We start from the raw sequence: 22,880 nt of genomic DNA on the forward strand, positions 1-22,880 counted from the left end.
AGTAAACATCTTCTCATGATTTTTGAGTGGCAGTACTAATTTTTCTTTCACTACATAACAGATGTTTACTTGAACGTTAAACCAGAACCAAATTCATGCAATTTTGAGTCATCAACCTTTGCGAATCTTGCCCAATTAATTTAGCCTTGACATTGTGAGGCACAGTTTTCATCAATTATATTAAAAATAAAAAGGACATTTTGTTGTGTTGAGAGTTATTACTTAATAAAACATGTCTGGATTCGACGCTAATCCGTTTGCGGATCCTTTCGCTACTAGTCCTTTTAGTGTAAGTATGAGAATTTCGTTATTTGTTTTATCAGCAATTAGTGTTTTCTTTCTTTTAGGTAATAATGAGAATTGTATTTATTATATTTCACTGTTGCTAGTTAATATCTATTATATAGATAGTTAGCTGCGTAATAAGCAGTAGTCGATGATAAATTTATTTAAATGTAATTGTTATAAAATTGCTGTGTAATAATTTGTTAGTTTCTCATGCGCAGCCTTTGTAAAATAAAAATGCAAGTTTAATTCATTGGCTAAATTGTACTCAAGGCCTTATTCATCTCTTAATAATTTGATCTCTTATTCTTTTCTCCTTGCAGGACCCAGCAGTTACCCGAGTTACAAATCAGACAAATGCTGTACAGCCAGGCCTTGACGATTACAACCCGTTTGCTGACCAACAGCAAGCTCAACAAAATGTAATTAATTTCACAATTATGTAAAATATCTGTATTGAATTTCACATTACCTATTTTCTCAACTTGCTGCTCTTTTTCTCTGCTTCTGAACTTTTATACGTGTCTTTAGTCTTTAGCTAAGATTTTAAAAGATTGCAATAATATTTTTTTTCTATCTGATGTTACTTGTATTTGGCATGCTCAATATCAATATTCAATTTTTAAATTCTAAAATATATTATAATTAATTTCATTGGTGAATTAACAAATGTGTTCAAATTACAACATTTGCACAAAATAAGATTACAATTTTTCTTTCTAAATTGCTCTTAATCTCTTTGAATGATTTTCAGTTTATAATTGTAAATTAGTTATCAATTTAAAGACTCGTGGAACTGTTTTTGCTCTGCATTATTCTTTACTAAAATATAGTTATATAAAAAATCTGTGATTGAGCAACCTATGAAAGTCTTTAATATATTGGAAATCTTGGTGCATAAAAAATTTACTTTTTATTTTTTAAATTGAAAGGAAATATAAAATAAAATTTTTCAGGTGAAGAAAATTTTAAATATTAATGAAATATTAATATTATTAAAAAATCAATTTTTTTTATGTTGAAATTCAAGAAACTTTACTTCTTTACAACTTGAAAAAAAATTCTTCTCAAAACCAATCAAATTTTTTTTAAAGAATGTAAAAATAATAATTAATGTGTATTTTTATAAACATAATTAAAAGTTAATGTTTTCTTCTTTTAATATGAGTTTTTAATTTCATATTCAAATAAACTATATGTATGTATGCAATCATTTCTTCCCTTGCATATAAAGGAAATTAAAATGTTACTTTAATTACTGTACCTACCATTATCTGTAAATTTTAATATTGATCGGCATTGAGAACCTTTTAAAAATTATTTCTGAATAGTTCCCACTGTAAAAGAATAAAAATCATCTTTGAATTTTTAGTATTCCTATTTTAATGATTTGTGCAGTATGTTTTCATAATATTATACATTTGCAGTATTGAAAATGGCTATCATAAATGTTTATAATTATCCTTTCTTTTATAAAAATGATCACATTAACAGGAAAACTTTTTTTTTTTCTTTCTGATTCTGACCAGTTTTAAGTTGTGAGGTGAAAGATAAATTTGCCTTTTAACTATTACGGATAGAATTTTAAAATTTTAAACGAGATTTTCAGCTTATTCATTAACTTATTTAAATTTTTGCAGGTTATTTTATCCTCATTCTATAGATAATTTTTTTTGAAAACTAACACACAAAAAGATGCAGAGTTTCATCTTTCTCCTAATTTTTTTCTTCTATATGAACTGATAACAAATAAATATAATTCTAATTATTCCATTAATCCTTCTGGGCATTTGTTAATAAACTGCCGACAACAAGATTAAGTTAGAATGTTTTAAGCTCTACCTAATTTGTCTAATCTATTATACATAAAAAAATGAACATATCCAATAAGAATATATCTTAAATTATAGAATTTAAATTCCTGAAATATTGTCTTAAACTGAAGATTGAATAGTCAATTTTTAATAAACTTATAAGATTAATATTATATTATAGATTAAGTTTGATTGTCATTTCAAACTTAAGAATTTGAAATGAAAATTTAATATGATAATCAATATTGTAATATTTTTGTCGCATTTTATAAACCAGTTTTTTTAAATGCAGTCAAAATGTAATAATCAAATGCATTTTTGAATTATATTCTAAAAATGTACAAATTTAATATTAAAATATTTGCAGGTAATTAAAAAAATATTAAATTTTGTAATCATCACATTATATAGAGTTGCTTAAAAAATCCTATTTAATTATTTAAAAGAATTTTATTTTTTTTAAAAAAATGCAAATTTAATATATCTTGGTATATTTTATTTTGTGTATAGTTAAACTTGATGATCAGATTAGAATTTGATTTTAAATTACTTTTTACTAATAACATTATTTAAATTTTTTAATAATAATTTCTTGGAATATTTAAATTTTTTAATAAAATTTCTTGGAATTTTTTTATTTTCTGATATTTAAATTAATTTTATTTGTTAAACTCCAGATCTTTTTTAATGTATAAATATTTCATAAAATTAGCATTTTAACTTAAAAGTGTATAATGAGTTCCATTTGTTTGTTAGCTTCAGTTGGTAATTCAGGGGGAAAGGTATATAAATACTTTGATACTTTCAAGTACTGTGAATGGCCCTGAAACCAAGTTTTGATTATTATGACAGTGTTATAATTAATGAAAGATTGAACCAAAATTTAAACAAGTCATATTGAAAAATCTGTTTTGGATTTTAAATTAAGAAGGGATTCTTGAGTGAAGAGAGTAGTTTAATAAAACTGGAGTTAATAATTAATTCATTAGTTTCCTGTTTTTGATTTTTTAATGACCAGAGAAAGAATGCTGTGCTATTAAAGTACTATTAACTGGAATCCTAAAACGCTGAATTTTTATGCATTGGTTTATTTTAAATACTTTTCAAACATGGGTAAAATTTTGGCATTTGCACTTTTGGCATTTTTTTTTCTGTAATACTAATATATTTGTTTTCATATATTTTTTGTATTTTGCCATCTATTTTAGTTGCCATTTATTTAATTTGATAGATCATTTTACTGAAGCAATGTGAAATTGAATTAATTTAATGAGTTTTACACTTGTCCTGTGTATAAGATGAAAAAAGGGAATTTGAAAGAAAGAATTGGAAATTCTGATTTTAGTCAATTTAATTCATGAATTTTCTAATTTGAGTTAGAAAATATGCAAAATGTATGGATTTTTTAATGTAAAACTATTACATACTATATATTATATAATATTTATTATAGAAAGTAAATATTTTAAATGAATTAATAATTACCATAGATTTTAGAAGATCGAAAAATCTTTAATTAATCAAAATGTTCATAAACAATTTTATTTTTCATTTAATAATTATAACCATCTTTGATAGATGGTTCACCAGAAATATCAATTGTGTTTAGTTTCAAATAAATCTTTTAGGCTTAAAATGGTGTTCATGTTTTCCTGAACAAGGAATTTTTAAGTATTGAATTGTGACAAATATTAAAAACCCATTATTCTAATGTTTCGCACTTTTCTGCTTATTTGTACATGTACCTTACTAACGAAGTAAAGTGCAATGACATCATGTCATTAAACCTATTCTAGGTAATCTATCTAAAATTGTGCTCTCTGATTCCTCATGTAAATTTGCAGATAATTAGCAGAAGCTTCCTTTTTTTAGCTTTCAATAAAAGAAGGAAATCATACAATTAAATATTGTAGAAGCAATGAAAATAATTTGAATTTCATTGCTACAAGGAACCCTTATTGTTGAAAATTACAAGAAAAATAAAATTCATGGAAAAAATCGTTTGGCAATTTGATTAGTATTATTAAAAATTTAATTTTCAATTTTGAAAATTGCATAAAAATAGTTCTATAAAATTTTCAGGAGTTATTTCAGAAAAAAAAATATCAAAACATTCAAATGTTAATTAAACTTCTAATTAAATATTTTAGAAAATTGGTCCAAGATGTGGTTTTCCACTCCCTTAAATATACATGTTTCAAATTTTGTAATTCTAGATCGAATCATCTGCCCTCTACAGCATTAATATACATTTAGATATTCTCTTTTGTTATTAAAAATATATTTATTGCCAAATATGAATAAAAGATTTTAAAGTACGGAAATGTTATTCAGATGATCTCTGTTTAAGATTGACTTTATTCTTTGTACTGGAAATTGCTTTTCTTGAATGTTGTACCACTTTTGATATTTATAATTTTACTTTGTGAATTGGAAGCATATGTGTTATGCAAAATTTTCTTCAGTTTCTTTCCCCTCGTTGGGAAATATTTTCTGTTTTCTAAGGGTTTAAAAAAAAATCTTCAGCTATATTTTGTAGTTTAGTGAACTACTTTGCAATTTATGAGAAATTGCATAAAATAAAAACAACCTATAGTTGCTTAAAGGGATATATTTCAATAATTCCTCATTTATGTTTTTGCTTTAAATTCAAATAATTGGCATTTTTTTAATAATTTAATTGTTAATGTTGTAATTAATGTTTAATTATTATTTCAGAAGGTTGTAATGCATTGTGTTTTCATATAGGTATGAGTTGTAGTATGGTTTTTTTTTTATTTCGATTGTATTATTTTCTTTTGCACAGAAAACATCTAGTGGTACATTACCTCAATATAATACCCCACAAATGAAACCAGAATCTTCTCAACCTGCTGTCATGCAGCCAATCTCTGAACCACCACCAGCATATAGTCCAACAGCTGCTCAACCTTTAATTTCTGCAGAATTACAAAGAAAGGAAGAGGTTTGTAAGATATATATGTGTAACTTTAAAAATAAAATATTTTCTGTTTATTTCACTGTATAAAAAACTTAATATTCTATGAGTTATAATAGATATTAAAATTATATTCAGTTTAAAAATAGTATATATGTAATGTATATATTTTTATTTTATCAAAAATTCATCTTTTTGAAAATTAGGAATTTGGAAATTAGCAAGATATGTATGGTAATCTCGTCAGTAATATTTTTGATATGCTATTCTGTATAATACTTTAATTAGATTTAAATTCATTGAATAATCTAATTAACTCAGTCTTATAAATGAATAATGTGTATTACTGATTAACAATTTTGCACTAGCACATTCTTATGTATCTGATACATATATACATTAATACACTGTCAGGAATATATAAATGTTAAGCATTAATAAAACATTAGAAAATTATTTTTGCATATATCTTAATTACTGTTTTAAAGTTTTATTGCATCTGATAGCATTATATCTGTCATGAGAATACTCTGAATCATTGTTTCTACCTCTCATTTTCCTCATGAAATATGCAGGCTAATAATGTGTGATGGAAATTCTTGTAGCACTTCCCATTAGTGAAGTATTTTGACTTTTTTTGTACTTCATGATTTTTACTATCCCATTATCTTCTTTTCCATTCTGCAGTAAGCATCACAAGGCACAAAACTAACCGTAACATATTATGGTATTATGAACATTTTTGCCATAACTATGCCCATGAAATTCTGTATAATTATTTGAAATCTGATGTTTTAGATTTAAGTTTGTTTGATTAAATTTGTTTTTCTTTTAAATTCTTGCACTTAGTTAAATGTATGTATTATTGATTTGTAGTAAGAAAGCCCAAGATCAATGTGAAATTTAACTTAATTAATTTTTTAGTTTTAAATTAAAATTAATCTAGGAGTTTTTTTTTATATAAATTAAAGGACTGGCTTGTTCCATTCATTGTTTTACTACATATTTATATATATTTTAGGAATTAAGAAGGAAGGAAGCAGAATTGCAAGCTAAGGAAGAAGCTTTAAGAGCTGGAACTTTCGATGGTGAGTGTAAAAACCACTTTGTGTATATAATACACATTTTTTTTAAAAAATGTTGCTTTCTCTTATTAGAGCTAATTATTTAGCTATTTTGAATTCTAATAGCAGAAATTTTTGAAATAAAAACTGTATATAGTATTGTCATGAATGAAAAAGTTTAATGTTTAATTTTTGTTAATATTAATGAGTGTTCAGATATAAATTAAAAGTTAAAAACAATAAGTCTAATTTATCATCGAAATAATTTTGTTTTTAAACTTTAAATTTACTAAAGGTTTAATTTATTTTATTTTAAAAAACTTTGAATTATTATTAAAGTTAACAATATTAATGATATGTTATATTTAGAGTAAAATTTAGTAAATATTATGAAACCTATTTGTATTTCAATTTATCAACAAAAAATTATTAATACTTTGTTGTCTACATTTAAGTCTAATTTTTTTATTCATGTAACTATAACTTCATTGTTCTTTGTTACCATCATTAGAAAGTTAGTACTCAAGTATTATTTTTATATTCTGAAGCCTTGAAAATAATATTTCTTAAAAAAAAAAAGAAATCATTATGAAATATTTCTAAATATTATTATTTAATCTTTACAGCAAGGGCAAACAACTGGCCACCTTTACCACAATCTTTTTGTTTAGGCCCATGCTTTTATCAAGACATTGCTGTGGATATTCCTCTTGAATTTCAAAAACTTGTTAAAACTATGTATTATCTTTGGATTTGTAAGTAGCTTGACTAATTTTTTTTCTATATTTTTAATTTAAATCTTAATGATTGATTTTTCCTCCTCTCATATTATCCTTACTTAATAAAATTAACAGATACTAGTGCATTTAAAAAAATGAATCAGCTTTGATATATGTATATACTGCAGCATTATTTTAAGGTTAACATTGTATAACTTTATCAATCATAAAGTTTAAATACAATATAAAACATGCAGAATCATTTTAATTTTAAAAACTTATTTATGTAAACATTTTTTTCTTCCAGATTTTGGAAAATGATTAATATTTTGATGTATATTCAGGTGTTAGTAATCCAGTGGTAGAAGTTCTAATGAAATTAAAAATATTATTCCGTTAGCCAAACTTCAGATGAAAATTTGCTGTATCACAGTGATAGATAGCACTTTTGATTAATAACCTTAGTATCTTGGGCTTTGAAATAATGCAGATTTATTTTTAATAAATAAATATATTTTTTATCCTAATTGTAAATTGCAAGAAATGTGCATTTATTTTCAATTGGAACTTGATAAGCAATTTAATACTCAGTAAAGTATTGAAAATATGTGTGAAAATGGCTTTTATTTGATTAAAATACCTATATAGTGTGAATTATCAGTGTCGGAATTTTTCATTAATAATTCACTTTTAATAAAAATTGATCATTGAAAAAATCTTTCTCTATTACATATATAATATATTTTTTGTAGAAATAAAATTAATGCTCCTACAATTTTTTTTTTTTTTTTTACTTTGTAATTTTTATCCTGAAAGCTAAAAATAAATTGTTAAAATTTGTCCATTGGTTTTAATTTTTAAAATCCTTATTTTGGCTTCATATAATTATAATTAATTTTTAAATTAATGCAAAAATATAATTTTTAAAAGGTAACATGCATAAATGCTGATTTTGTAATGGATTTAAAGTTAGTATAAATTCATCATTTCAAGTGAAACTTAGAGCATTGAGACATATGAAATATTTAAAATGTGTTATATTTTAAAGTATCTAAAATTAAATATATATATATATTAATAAGTATAATCAGGATTAAAGCTGATTCTATGGATACGATTTTAAAGACATGCTCATAAATGGATCAGAAATGAAGTTTAACTTTTTGGTTTATATATATTTAATAACTATCTTATATGCATTATAAATACTAATTATTTTTCTGAAAGTAGTTGCTCATTATTTTCTCTTCTGTTTTATTTACTTCCAGTGTTTTGAAAATGAATTAGTATGCAAGTTCTAAATATTTGAATTGGGGAATACTTTGTTGTGCTATTTATATCCATCAAGTTACTCAAAATTTTTATTTATTGGGTTTTTGTTATTTTGTTGGGTAGAATTGCATTACAATTCTTTCTAGGAAATGCCAAATTATCAGAGATATCCCATTTTTTCCCTCTTGTACACTTGTTACTTCCAGATTTGTGGCATTTTTGGACAGATCCTTTCCCCTTGGAGAATTTGAATGTTTCAAAGTAATTTTATGTTTTGTCTGCTTTTTTGTATTGCAAATAATATTCGGAATAGCGGAAACTCAATAAGTCTTTATAATTGAAATGTTTAATTTTAGTTTGTTATTGATGTGTGATCCTACTTTTGACCTTTTTTATAATGTAGGTACATTTTTGAAAAAATCTTTTGAATCTACAATTTTTGTGTGTTTTATGAATGCTTTTTCTTCTTCTTTTTTTAGATTATGCCTGTGTCATGTTCCTTAATCTGTTAGGTGCATTAGCTCTTCTAGTTTCTGGTGCCGACAGTGTTACTTTATTTGGATTTGCACTGTTAGCATTCTTGCTGTTTACACCTCTCTCATTTGTGTGCTGGTTTAGGCCACTTTACAAGGCTTTTAGGTATGATTTTATACATTTTTAATTATAATTCTTTCTAATAATTTTGTACATTCAATATTAATTCTGGTTATCATGTTTTTTTTTTTCTCCTATCTTTTTCTGTAAAATATCAGTACTCATTGTTTACAAGTAACTTCAATTTTTTTGCAAGAGTATTTAAAATAACTTTGCATTTTTTTTTTTTTTTTTTTTTTTTGATAAATGGTCAAATGGATTATCAAATCTAGTACTGAATATGCCTTGTTATATTGGAAGCGAAAGAATTGTTTACATAGAAATTTGTGTTCTCATTTTTCTAGTGATATTTAAAATGGGTTTAGAAAATAAAAGATTTTGTAAATTATCTCTAGACTGGATATTCTTTTTTATATAAATTTAATTGGATTTGTTTTCCTTTCTACATTATGTACCAACCTAACCCAAACTTGGCCTTATACGGATTTTTAAATCATTAATTCCTGCTATCCATCCTTTTGTTACAAAGTAATACAAAAATTACATATTCAACAGTCTGCTGAATTTGTATTAAATTATTTTAGTTCTTATAATTATATTAATATTAAAAGTAATGATAGAAAGCAGAAATTTAAAAATTGATACTTTTTTTAGTTTTCTTTCACTGCAATTATAGATGCATTACTTGCAAGAAAATAGCTAAAGAACTGTCCTCCAGTAAATTTCATATCTAAGAAGATACATTGAATTTCAGAATTTTCCAGACATTTCTTAACATTGCATTTGCAGTAATTTTCTATGTAATCTTCAGTTGTAGTTAATAAATCAGTTTTAGTAATGATGATTACATTATCCTTTACCTTTTTTCTTTTCTGCATATTTGTTTAATAATGCAGTAGACTCTTAGCTAATCAGCCTAATTTGTTGGCAGAATGAGTAAGGCTGGATTAGATGTCGTTGGATCGATGTACACTTTTTTCAAAACTTTTTCTTATAGTCTGGGGGGGGGGGAGAGGACTTGCTGTAATTTTTTTCTTAGTATTTAAATTTATGTACTTCAGAGAAAAACTTTGTGCAGTAAAGGCATACCCAAGAATAAAGATATTGTACACCATTGAGATCTGTTTATAATACATAGCTTAATTGCACAGGTTATAAAATCATGTATACTGTACAGTATGATTATATTATTATTGAAATAGTCAAACTAGACACTAAAGTAAAAACACGGGTTTAATTTTTTTCAAAGACAATTTTTATTGTTCATTTATAAATGGAAAAATAAGCTTTATATGAAAGAGTCTAGTCTGACAGTTTTTTAAAGAAAAGGTCCAATACTTTGACAAGTTAAATTATTCCTCATTTTATGCAAGATAATTATTTTTTTTTTAAACTTGTTGAATAGCATTTAATATAATGGGTTTGTACAATATATTGAAAACCTGCAATTCAGAAGTACATTAGAACTTTACAATTTAATCAAATTAGTCATTTGTTCATAATTTAAGTTTTATTTATTTATTTTTTGTTGGACTTTAGATTTTCCATTCACATAATGTTTAAATGTCATTGACAATTTGAATTTATTTTTGCTAATTTAAAATTACAATTAAATTTTTTAATTAATGAATGGATTATTTTAATTGTTTTCTTTCACTGAATAGCTTGTTATGTTGTCAATAAATATAAAAAATCATAAGTGAATAAATTTCTTAAGTCTGCAAATAATTTGAGGAATTTTTTATTGTAAATTTTATTCAGTTTAAAAAGCAATGAAAAATTTCACTATTTTAAAGCTTTGAATATGTTAAATGATAATTATTTATGTATTATATGTTTTGAATTTTTATTGCATTCATGTATAATTATTCAGTTATTTACTGAAATTATTTTTGAAATGCATTACATTGTTTCTTAATTGGAATCTAATTCTAATATAAATCTTTTGCGATTTTTAGTTTAAAAATTTCTGTTGATGTTGCTATTTTTACTTTTATAAATTTTACTTTTAAAAATTGCTTTTATAAATATTTTTTTTTTATAAATTTTAAAAATTGGAATTTTTTTTTGTGGTTCATTAGATTTGAATAAATCAAGTTAATTCTACTGTATTTAATTTAGCTTGTACATATGTTTTTGACAACAGTAAAAAAATGATACTTTTTTAAATCTATAATGTATGATTAACTGTAATTAACTTTTTTATTCAGTAAAACTAATTTCAAGAAAATTATCCAGTCAAGGTTTGATTATAATAGATTTTTCATAAAATGTGGACATTTTTAATATTGTTCTGTAAGAAATAGATTAGGACTCATTGGAAATTTCAGATTTAATTTCCATTAATGAAAATATGTATTTTCAAATAACTTTGCTTGTTACATAATAATTTACAAATATTACTTCATATGAATAATTCATTAAATATATAGAAATTAACTTTTTATAATCCTTTTTATAGGTCTGACAGTTCTTTTAACTTCATGGTTTTCTTTTTTATTTTCTTTTTCCAATTTGCTTTATCTGTCATCTATGCCATTGGAGTACCAAGTTTTGGATCTTGGTAAGTTCAAGATAATGCAAATTTTTTTATTGTTGTATGTTAACATATTTAGTTTATTATTGCTACTAACGCATTTATTTTTGTATGTTATGTTTTGCTGTTTGATATAGTTTAAAAAGGTATTTTTTTTCTCAATAATTTCTCAATTATGAGCTCTAGCTTGTAAATGATATATTGAGAGATATTTTTTATTCATTTGATAAATACTGAATTTTAATAATGTCATTTTTCTTATAGAAAAGTGAAAAACTTTATTTTATAAATATTATTTACCGAACTGGTTTTGAATTATAAACATTATAAGTTTTTTATTTATCATTTAATAATCACTCACAATATAAATAGGTTTGCATTAAATGCTAGTATTTTTTGTCATATATTAATGTTGGAGAATCATTATTCAAATTAAATTCAATTTCAGTTTCAATAATCTTTTTTTAACGGTTTACTTGATTCTGTTTTTTTTTTTTCCCCATTATATTTATAGCAGAAATTTTAGGCAGTTTAAATTTTGTATTAATTATGAAAAACAATAAATTGTAAGAAAGACGTTTTAGAAACAATTATTTTATACTATTGGGGAGGGAAATAGTATACAATTTAATTTCAAGTTCTATGCTTTGAGGGATTTTCTATTATAACTATTTTTTCTGTAGTGGATTCATTGTCGCTATGCAAGCTATAAGTGTAAGTCCAGCATCTGGAACATTGGCAATGCTGATAGCTGTACTTCATTGCATATTTGCTGGTGCCTCATTTTTCATGCTTCTTAAGGTAAAGTTTTTAAGACTTTTATTCCATTGTTTGTGAGAATGTTATGTAAAGTGCTGTGGGTGATTGTTTAGTCCATTCCAAGACTATACTTAACAGTCATCGGTGTATAACAAATTTCTAATGGGAATAGACTAACCCTTTCAAGTGGCCTCTATAAACAAATAACTTTTTATTCATAATATCTGCAATTTATATTTTATCTTCTATTTTTATTGGTTGATCCTCTTCTCCTATTTTTTTGGGATTATAAACACTATTGAGTATAATTTGTTTTTTTCTAGCTTCCAGATTTTTCTGAAAGAAATAATATTGCCTTTATAGAAATCTCAAAATTTATTGATATCGGCTTCAGTTTGGATTTTACTTTAAAATTCTCTTTTTATTGGGAACTTTAGAATATCCTCCTATTTTTTTTTAAAAGGTCTTTAATATCCGATTCTGACATTGAAAATGTGAGGCTGGTACAATTTGGAAAGCATTTCAAAATATAACAGTATAATCACATAAACACACATCAATAAATATTAACTTTTTTTAAAAAAAAAATAAAAACTTAAAATTTAAGCTGAATATCTCACTTTCAAAGACAATGTGGCCTGTTTTCTCAAACATATTGTGCTTTACAATATGTTTATTACTGGATCTCTTCATAAACTTTCCAATAGTAGTCTTGACTTCTGTCTCTTCATGTGGCTGATTCAGAATTTTTTCTTTGACTTACATTTTTTATAGCCTTCTATGATTGATAATCTACTAATTAAGTTTTTTGATATGGTAGTTTATATTTGAGCTGAAAGCTAAATCTTCATTTTTATTTATTTTTTAATGGCTGTGACACATTTATGTGTTAGCTGTGATTATCATTATTCTATTGGTTATTTGAGCATCCTTAGTAATAAATAATTTAGCTGAGATTGCAGTAGTAGATTTGTTTAAGTTGTATATTTAGTCGCATTAAATTTTTCCCACACATTGTCACATTTTGTTTGTTATTTAATGTTTCTTTTATCTACTAATTCAAAACATTTGACACTATTAAGGACTACAGCATCAATTTTTCCCAATAAAAAGTTAAAAAAAAAGCTTATGATAGAAAAAGCTCATATAAGAATTCAATGTACCGAAATCAAATTTGTGTGGCTTAAAATTATTATGAATATCTACTACCAAAATTTACTGTAATTAGAGTCAACCCTTGTCATTTTTGGTATTAATTTCTATGCTTACTTAGTATTTTACTTCTCCTTTCTGAAGTTTGTGTATATTTTGGTATATAACTTTTATTAATTTCTCTTTTGAGAAAAAGTTAAATAATCGCCCACTGTGTGATCAATGCATTTATTTTTGCTATTTTCCTATCAAAGTTTCTTTTGCTGTTTATTTTGACTTAAGGAAAGAAGTACCTTTTTATTTTATATTTGATACCCATTTAAAAGAAAACTTCAAATTCATGGAAAAATTCTTTAATATATTCCTGCTTATTGGAGAAGAAGCCAATAAAATATTTAATTTTAATTAATTATAGATTTGTTTGTTTTCCATTTTAAATTTTTAGGAAAATTCCATTTTAATTTAAAATTTTGAAAATTCTAAAATGATGGCATTTTTTATTTTATTTGATAAATATTAAAATGTGTTAACAATTGTTATTTTCAGATTCACCGAATTTATAGAGGAACTGAACATAGTTTTGCTAAGGCCCAGGAGGAATTTACTACTGGAGTGTTACGCAATCCACATGTACAAAATGCTGCTGCAAGTGCAGTGTCTGGAGCTGCTCGTCAAGCTATGAACCAATCATTTAGTGGTAATCGATATTAGCAAAGTATGATTGTTGTTCTGACTTGTGCCCTATAGTAGGCAGCAGATGTATCAAGCACTATGGTTGTATAGTTTGTGTTGCTTCAAGTTCTTTGATGCTCTTTTTCGCCTAACTAACTACAGTAATGCTTTTCTTCAGAAGTACACCACATTGCATACCTGCTGCTTTTTAGGGCATCTCTGCATAAATTAATATTTGTATATTCTTTGAATAAATATATTTACTGTGTTTTCAATGAAATGACTTTTATTTACACTAGATAAATTATAAAAATGTAATTTCTTGATATCTTAATAGCTTTAACTGTTTTGAATTTATAACTTATTCTTTTCTCAGCATTTTATATTTATCTGAATCTTACAATAATAATATACTAGACAGGAAAGTTTCTTTGCATGTTTCATTGAAATAAGTAAAAACTAATACTGTTAATCCTAATTCAGTAACTATTTATTCTATTGAAGGAAAAATCTTAAAATTAGATTTAAAAAAAAATGCTTGCAACTTTTTCAATTCACTTTCAATTGCATGTGCTTTTGTTTGTTTGGTGCTAAATAAGCTAGAATTTAGATCTAAGTTCACACTCCATTGCTTATTTTTTGTTACCAATTTTAAATATATAATACTATAGAAATTAATATTGTAGATTAATAATTTATTTAAAAATAAGATTTTTGAATGATGCTTAAATTTAAAATTTGCTGAATATTAAACAGTTACTAAGTAATTTTTTTTCAACAAAGTGTATCAGATTAGTATAATTTATGGTATCTTTGAAAGCTACATTTCATATAACATGAATGTGAAATGTTACTTATTTATTTGACTTAAATACTTATATTCTCTTTAATATTTATTAGTTGCATTATATTTGAATTTATTTTAAAACAAATTTTTTTTTAGGTCGAAATCCTTGACAATATGACACATTTCCAAGTACGACTTAAGAGTGAAGAAAGCGAGTTCCATTTATTGTCAAGAGATTGGAATGATGGTCTTTCCATTTGGTCTATATTGTGAATTATGCTGATAATTTTTTCATTCGGAAAGGAAAGATTAAAAGACATTATCAATTTTAAGATTGCATCATTGGATATTCATCAGCTTTGTCATTCAATAAAATCCAAACCTTATTCTATCAATAAATGTATCACTTAATTATTTTTCTCTGCATGCTTAGAAATATAGTCTACGATTATAAGCATTATCTATGATTGTTGTACGATAATCTGGATCAGCTATACTATTATTCTGTACAATTCCCATTCATAGTTAACAAAATGTATAATAGATATTTGAATATTATTTGCTGATGATTGTAATAGTCATGTGTATAGCATTACAGTTTACTTGATTCATCTTTTAAGCTTGTTAATTTGATTTTATATCAGTCCAGTCTCTTAGTTTTAATTTATTGCGAAGATATGTATATTTTGTATTTTTTTTTGGTAATAAAAGAGTGAGATTACAATTTTTGAAAGTGCACGTATGCAGGGTTGAGTAGCAGAAAGTATCTTGTATTACAACTCTAAGGGAAGAGTATTTAATTTTTTTATGCATAAATCTGTTATCCAGAAATCCTTAATTCATTGAGATATGAATAATACATTCATCAGTGTTTTTGATTTTTAGAAACTATAGATATGGCAGTATTTCAAAATCTTGATATCATTTTATTTTAGTTTTAGAATCATGTTATATTTATTTGGATTGCTTTTTACATGCTTCCAATGTATTGTGTGATGACGATTCTGCATTTAACTGATACACATAACATTATTTTATACTTGAGAGTATTTGTGTTTTCTTACTTGTGTGGATAATATAATAAATTTTCAGTTATTATTTCAAGAAAATACATTAAATTTATGAATATTTTTATTGAATACACCTTAAAATAAAAAAATTTTGCCCGTACATAAATTAAGATTTAATCTTCTTGATGTATTTTTAGAATAATTGCATCTGTTATAACATAGCACATTATGAATTATTGGAAGTTTTGATGCACACAGAAGTAGTATTCCCTGTTTGATTTTAAAACACATTTAAATTTGTCTATTGTGGAATGGATAACATGTTAAAATGAGCTTTTATGTATTGTCAATATTGGTTCAAATGCTAATAAAAGATTGTGATAACACTTTGTTTAACTTTTTACTTATAAACAAAAAAAAAAGATACGTAAGAAATACATAATTTATTTGTTTATAATATATATAAAGATTCAATGTCAAAATTTTTAACGAACAAAAAAGGGAGGAGCAAAATTCTGTTATTTCATTGTTAACTATAAAAAAATCAAATATTTTTTCCCAGTAAAATTATTTAAATCATAATACTAATTAATAATTTTAAGAGATTGCAGTTACCTTATTCAATGTGCAATTGTGAACATTCATGAATGTTGATAATTAAATGTATCTAAATCCTAATTAGCAAATTATAATGAGTAAACTAACGTAAAATAATAATCACTATATAAATTATAGTACTTATTTTTTTTTAATTTATTTCTTTCATATACATATAAAATCTACTACTAATAAAGATTTTTTTGTTAGCATTCTGCAGGGTTAATTGTTATATCTTTAGTTACCAAATTTGGCACACATACTTTAGAATAGTGGGGATGTGCAGAATTCAGAGGGTTTTTTTTTTTTTTTTTTTTTTGACATTATTACTAAAATTTAAATTAGATTTTAGAGTTTTCCTACAATAAGTTTTATACTATACTAAAAATTCATAGAATTTTGTTTCTTTTATAGCAATATGTTGTACTATTGTAAAGAATCTCTATTTTCATTTTTGCTACAAATATTTCTTCTTTAGTCGATGTTGAAATTATAGCAATAATTGCTTATTTTCATTTGATGGCAATTCCATGAATTCCAATTATTTAACTTTTTACAATTTTGTTTCAATAAAAATTAATTTCATAAGTAAGCAATAATAATAATTTTTTTAAAAATTATATTTTTGAGTGATCTAAGCATGTGAAATGAGTGTAGTAAGATTATATTGAATTTTTATTTATACATAAATATGTTGGAAAACTGGAAATCACAAATTCTAACAAAAACACTTTTTAGAACTTTAGAAACATAAGATCTTGCGATGTTAATTATGATGGATTAAGGTCTGAATTTTACATGATGTAACTCTACAATTTTAAATAATACATTCATTTTCCAAACTCTCATTAGAATTCATCTAATTATATAATTTATTTCCAGCTCAAAATTAATTACTAAAGTATGGAAACATATAATAGGCTTTTTCATTTATTTAAATGCTGTGAAATGATTTCTATAATTTATCATGCAATTTTGTAAAGAAATTCACCATCTACATCATAAACACAATCGCCAACTCTGTATACAGATGCTTGCTTCTGCTGTTTGGAGGGTACACGAATCTTTCCTTTGATACGTTTTCCTGTAGGATATTGATATCCATGTTTCTCATCATACATGTAAAAAGATTCCCCAGCTTTCTGTTTTTCTCTTTTAAGTTCAACTGTATCATTATCAAATTTGGGTATCTTTGTAAATGCTTGTTTTGCATTAAATGGCTTTGTTGAAGTTGGAGGAAAATTCAACTCTACTGACTGCTTCTTAAGCCATTTGACATATTCCGAGTCCAACTTTTTTTCATGAAATTTCATCTCTTCTTTTAAATTTTCCTTAAACTGACTATGCAAAAGTTCTGAATCACCGATAATATTATGCTGTTTCTTTCTAGATTTCGAAGTGAAGGAATCTAAAGTTCCTTCATCTTCATTATATGAGACATAATTTTTTTTATTACTTTGGGATTCTTCATTCTTCAATGAATTCATTGCACCAATATTAACTTGAAGTTCTGTACTTGTACAAGTGGTTTTATCTAATGCTTCTTTTTCTTTTTTATATTTAATATAATGTTGTATTATAGAAGAAAATTCTCCAGTTTTTGTGCTTTTCTCCTCTTTGATAATTTTATTAGTTTCACTTGGCACATTTGGTAACTTAGGATTTCCATTAAAATTATCTTTCAAAATTTTGCCTTCATCCCACATATGTTGTGTGTAAAATGTTATGGACTCTGAGTATTTTCGAGCTCTTAGAAGTTCCCACCTATCTTCTACTTCTTTATCATGTGCTTTTATTTTCTCTGGTGTCAGGAGCTTATAATTACTTTTCAGTAGTTTCTGTAAATAGATATTAAAATGTGTGAAAAAGATCCACAAAATAAGAACATCAATTTATTTGCAAAACTATTATAACTTGAAACAGGAAAATTTTTTAGAAAATATAGCCCATCAATATCATTACCTCTGTCTTTTTCAGCAGGCAATCGGATGAAAAAATTTCTAGCATTAGTCACATTATTATATAGTTGGAAAAATCAGTAAACTAATTCCTTGTATTTGCATAATTGAACTAAATTTCAATTCTACATTCTTTTAAAAGAAATAAAATATGAATTTGTTATAGAGCAAGAAGTCTTCAAATTTCTAGTTTTTCTTCTATTCATAAAATTTAAATATAGGCATATTTAATATTTCAATAACTGGGAATATGATATAAATAATGCATTGCTTTTTAAATGAGGTGATCTGAAGAAAACACTTGAAATCATAAAATGCTTTTAAAATTAAATTTTGGAAAATAGATTTAAAAAAACATGCCTTAAAAAAATTGTATCAATTAAAATAACACCCTGAAAATTATTTTGAGAACGTGTAAATAAATTGATTGACCATATCTTGTAATTAAACATAACTGAATAAAGCGTAACAGTAATCACGAATCAAGAGAAATAGATTAATCTTCTACGGCTATAGTAGAGCTCTGATATGTTCGTTTTTGACAACGTGAAAAGTTTTGAAACAGAGTGAAGATCACAGAGAAATAATGCAATTGTATTAAATACAAATGGGATGAATTTGATGCATTTTCTCTCTATTTTCAGTATTGATACATATATTCAATCCCATGTAAAGAATGATGAAATTCATTCAGATGAGAAACCTTAATAATTTATCTTCTTACTTATCGAAATTGATTCATCTGATATACAAATCTTGAGTTACACTTGCTGATTCACGAGCCAAGCTATAACTAAAACAGTTTTTTTTTTTTTAAAGAATCAAATAACAGAACTTACTAAGGACAGCATTAATATGTATTCCAGTAAAAAAAAAAAATAATGCTATAAATTGATAAGGATCATTAAAAGCAAAAATTTGAGTTATTAATTTTTTATAAAAAAAATGATGAAAAGAATGATTAGTACAGTAAGTAAAACACCCTTTTATTTACAGTTGAAATGATGGGAAAAAATGCATCAAATATAAAATCTTGAATTGAAAATAATAAAAAAAGATAATGAAATATTGATTTATTTTTCAACAAATTTATTATATGCAATTTTTTTTAACACAATACTATATAAAGATGCTTCACTTTCATTTTTCTGTGTATTTGATTCTGGTTTACAATTTTTAATTCATATTTAACATGAGTGGCACATATTTAACATGAGTGGTTTGTAAATAACAGTTTATGTGTAATAATAATTATTATAAGTTCAGTTTTATCTTCTTGTAAAAAGTGCAATTTATATTAGTATCAATTTTTTTCAACCCCTGTGGGTAGCTTTTTTTTCGTATTTTGTGGGCTTTATATGAATTTTAAATTAATTTTTCACACAAATAATAGTAAAATTAGGGAAAAATTTGTTTATGAAGCAACTTCCAAAGCTATAAAATACAAAAAGAGAAAGTATGTGAAATGCATGTTCTTAAATGATAAAAATGAAGACTGTATAGTTTTTATTTTACACTAAATACTTAATTACTTAGAATTTAAAATTCAAATATGGTCATGTAAAATTGAAAGAATAATATTCTACTTACTTTTACTCCGGTAACTGTAATAGGAAAACACCTTGATAAAGTTTCTGGAGTCCATTCTGCAGGATTCAGTTTATTCAAGTAACGAATTTGTTGTTTAGCAGCATATGTCAGAAGATTGGTTTCAAGTTCATGTTTGAAATATTTCCTTTTAATAATCTGTTTTTTAACAAAGAATTCATGTTCAGTACTTTGTCTGTAACATAAAACACAACATTAATTGCAGGGAATTTAGACTATTATATTCTTAGATTTCCCCATAAAACACAAATCATATATAAAAAATTGCACATTTTTAGCATATATAAATCGGAAATGTTATTTCTTTAAAGGAACTTATCATTGTGTCTGGATATTGGCAATTTTCTGTCTTAACATTTTGTATCACTAAACTTCCTACTGCTACTTTTGCAGGTTTTCAGAAATAAAGATTAAATGATGTGATATGAACAAAAATACATTCTTTATGGCATAATGATCATACATTTGCTTTGTGATGTTTGATGACCATTAAAGAATGCCGTTAAATCACCAAAGACTTATTAATATAGTTTTGGGAATATAAATAATTTGTGTTAGATATGTAGGAGATCAGGTGTTTCAGTGAGGAGTGATCTAAATAAGAACAGTTTTAAACGATGATGGAAAAGTGATTTCTAGAAGTAAGTTCGATGACAAAATAAGAGGCACACAGTTTTTTTTTTTAAAGCCAGGTATAATTCAATGTGTGAAAAAACTGCAAATATTAAAGAAAATGAATAATGCAGTACACAACAATATATTACAATTGTTACAACTGTTAAATGCAAATTTTCTACAAAAAATCTCTTTAAATAACACAAAAAGAAAAATGACCTGTATTAAAAAATAATAAAAAGTCATATTTCATTTAAATTTAAAATCCTTATAAGTGATCAGACACTGAATTTATGTTACAGAAAGAGAAACCTATTCCTACATCAAAAAATTCCAAAGCCTTATTAATTTTTAAAAAAAGACAACATAAATCAGGATGATATCCTTTTCTATTATTAAAGAAATTGAATTATGTAATGATTGAATGAAGTAGAATTAATACTCTGTACACAATCATGATAAAAAATAATATCATTAAAAAAAAACAAATGTAAATTTTAAAAAAATAATGTAATTTCTAAGTAAATTTTATTTGCAATAAAAATATTTATCTTATAAATTTATCTGCTCTTACTCACATACATAAAATAAATAAATTGCAATTTTGTTTAAACAATAATAAAAACTTTAAAAATAATATTAAAAAATAATAATGTTTATATAATATAACAATACAATGTATAAACAATAATATACATTAATAATAATAATTACAATAATATAACATTAATAATAACAATGTTTATATAATTAAAATAAATGATACTTTTTTAAAAACGTAAGAATTTTTCATTCTAAATATTACCAATTTCCCATCACTAAATCACATTTTTTTAACAATCTATATGATTATATTTATAACTAAAAATTATTAAAGTATCATTTATTTAAAATTCTTTATTTCAAAGCCTTTCTCTTGCAGTTATGGGTAAGGTACGGTAATTCAAATATAAGCTATTAATCAGTTTCATTTAAACTAAAACATTTTGAAAATTTTTTCTAACATAGAAGAATCATGAAAAGATAAAAACTTCAATTATTAAATGAAAAAAATATCATTTAAAATTGAAGTTATTGTAAAATTCTTACAGAAAGTAGAAATATTAATTAGACTTTTATTTTTATTCAAGCTTTTAAAATCAAAGGAAAGACTATATTATTTTTAAATATTTTAATATCTAGAAATTTAATTCTGTTGATAAAAGTATAAAGTTCATCTACTAAAACCACATTAAGATAAAGAAAAATATTTAAAAGGTTATTAAAATGGAATAAAAATTTTGTTCTATTAAATTCCTTTATTTAGCTTGTTTGTTATTTTAATACTTTTAAAACATGTGTTAAGTTAAACTTATAAACATATTCAAAGAAATTATTTAAATTATCATAACGTCGCTATCATATGTCATCAATATGTTAGCTATGTTCCAATAAGTTGAAGAAATGCGAGAAATCCAAGTTTATTAATTTTCTCCAAAATAAAAAAACAAAAAACAATCTATTAAAAAGTTTAGAAATGTGAATATATGCCGAAATTTTCATTTAAAATAAAAGTTCCTTCTTCACATATTGGATACACAGTAAAATTCATTTTCAGTTTTTCGGGCAACAAATATTCCTTCATATTAATTTAATTTGCTTAATATATCAATTCTATGTGGATTTTTAAAAGCTACAAACCTATTAATTTCTTTTTGTTCCATAGTTCTTGCTACAGCTGTTCCAAAATCATCTTCTCTAGTAAATGCTTCTTCAACAGCTACTTCATCAAATTTTTCATTTGTTTTAACTCGTCTCACGAGATCTTGGAAATCTTGAACATCACAAAATTCATCAGTATCATATTGTGTTACAGTTTTAACTTTACCTTCCAATAATTTCGGTCCACGTTTAAATGGATTTCTCACAAATCGTTTAATAATAAATGGCTGACAAGAAATTTTGAGGAAATTTGAGGATAATGTATAACTTTGTGACAGCATCCTGATATATATATTTAATGCATTATAAAAAATGCCTTAAGAAATTCATCATGCGAAGAAAAGTTGATTAAAATGTGTTAAATACTAATGATTTGGTTTATTTATTAGCTTATATATTCTCATTATATTTGATTTATCTATGATTGTCTAAATACTTTCTTGGTTGTTGTTTTTTTAAGGTGCTGTTATATAAAGATCAAATTGAAGTTGAAGAGCGCTTTTACTGGCTTACGCTACAAGATAAAACAATCTGAAACTTTGAACTTTGAACTGAAGATCAAATTTTCAAGCATGGTGAATTGTAAATAAATATATAGCAGTGAAAGTAGAAGTTCTTTTTGATTACAGATAATTTTTCAATTGAAGCAACCACCGCATGGCAGAGTAATCGCAGGATTTAGGTAGAGATGCATAATCCACCATTTTTTGAATAACAAATAATTTTGCTATTAGGGATGACGAATAGAGATGCATAATCCACGATTTTTTGAATAACAAATAATATTGCTATTGTTATT

The 22,880-nt window shown here is 24.4% G+C and overlaps 2 protein-coding genes across 3 annotated transcripts; one reads left to right on the plus strand and one right to left on the minus strand.

The window, feature by feature from the left end:
* Positions 1–38: 38 nt before the first annotated feature.
* Positions 39–15,988, plus strand: LOC129971150 (secretory carrier-associated membrane protein 1-like). Of its 2 annotated transcripts, none has more exons than XM_056084783.1 (10): positions 39–289; positions 609–707; positions 4,906–5,064; positions 6,059–6,125; positions 6,728–6,856; positions 8,572–8,731; positions 11,148–11,249; positions 11,906–12,023; positions 13,680–13,848; positions 14,749–15,988. In XM_056084783.1, the coding sequence occupies exons 1-9, from the start codon at positions 233–235 to the stop codon at positions 13,842–13,844; spliced, it is 1,056 nt and encodes a 351-aa protein (XP_055940758.1). In that variant the 5' UTR covers positions 39–232; the 3' UTR covers positions 13,845–13,848; positions 14,749–15,988. The 2 variants fall into 2 exon arrangements, with proteins under 2 accessions (XP_055940758.1, XP_055940673.1); XM_056084698.1 differs by having other exon boundaries at positions 13,680–13,830.
* Positions 15,989–17,116: 1,128 nt separating this feature from the next.
* On the minus strand, positions 17,117–22,678 carry LOC129980730 (uncharacterized). The gene is made up of 3 exons (XM_056091115.1): positions 22,061–22,678; positions 19,748–19,940; positions 17,117–18,037 (listed from the first exon to the last, which is right to left on the minus strand). The coding sequence occupies exons 1-3, from the start codon at positions 22,360–22,362 to the stop codon at positions 17,165–17,167; spliced, it is 1,368 nt and encodes a 455-aa protein (XP_055947090.1). The 5' UTR covers positions 22,363–22,678; the 3' UTR covers positions 17,117–17,164.
* Between the last annotated feature and the right edge of the window lie 202 nt (positions 22,679–22,880).

This window comes from Argiope bruennichi, chromosome 1, assembly GCF_947563725.1.
Source record: "Argiope bruennichi chromosome 1, qqArgBrue1.1, whole genome shotgun sequence".
Lineage (NCBI taxonomy): Eukaryota > Metazoa > Arthropoda > Arachnida > Araneae > Araneidae > Argiope > Argiope bruennichi.

Excerpts from the sequence above, each read along its gene's own strand:
- LOC129971150 (XM_056084783.1), top strand. The coding sequence starts at position 233 with ATGTCTGGATTCGACGCTAATCCGTTTGCGGATCCTTTCGCTACTAGT. Across the intron at positions 5,065-6,058 it reads AATTACAAAGAAAGGAAGAG|GAATTAAGAAGGAAGGAAGC; the intron begins GTTTGTAAGATA and ends TATATATTTTAG. Across the intron at positions 6,857-8,571 it reads TATGTATTATCTTTGGATTT|ATTATGCCTGTGTCATGTTC; the intron begins GTAAGTAGCTTG and ends TTCTTTTTTTAG.
- LOC129980730 (XM_056091115.1), bottom strand. The coding sequence starts at position 22,362 with ATGCTGTCACAAAGTTATACATTATCCTCAAATTTCCTCAAAATTTCT. Across the intron at positions 19,941-22,060 it reads GAACAAAAAGAAATTAATAG|ACAAAGTACTGAACATGAAT; the intron begins GTTTGTAGCTTT and ends TTTATGTTACAG. Across the intron at positions 18,038-19,747 it reads TTACAGTTACCGGAGTAAAA|AAACTACTGAAAAGTAATTA; the intron begins GTAAGTAGAATA and ends ATCTATTTACAG.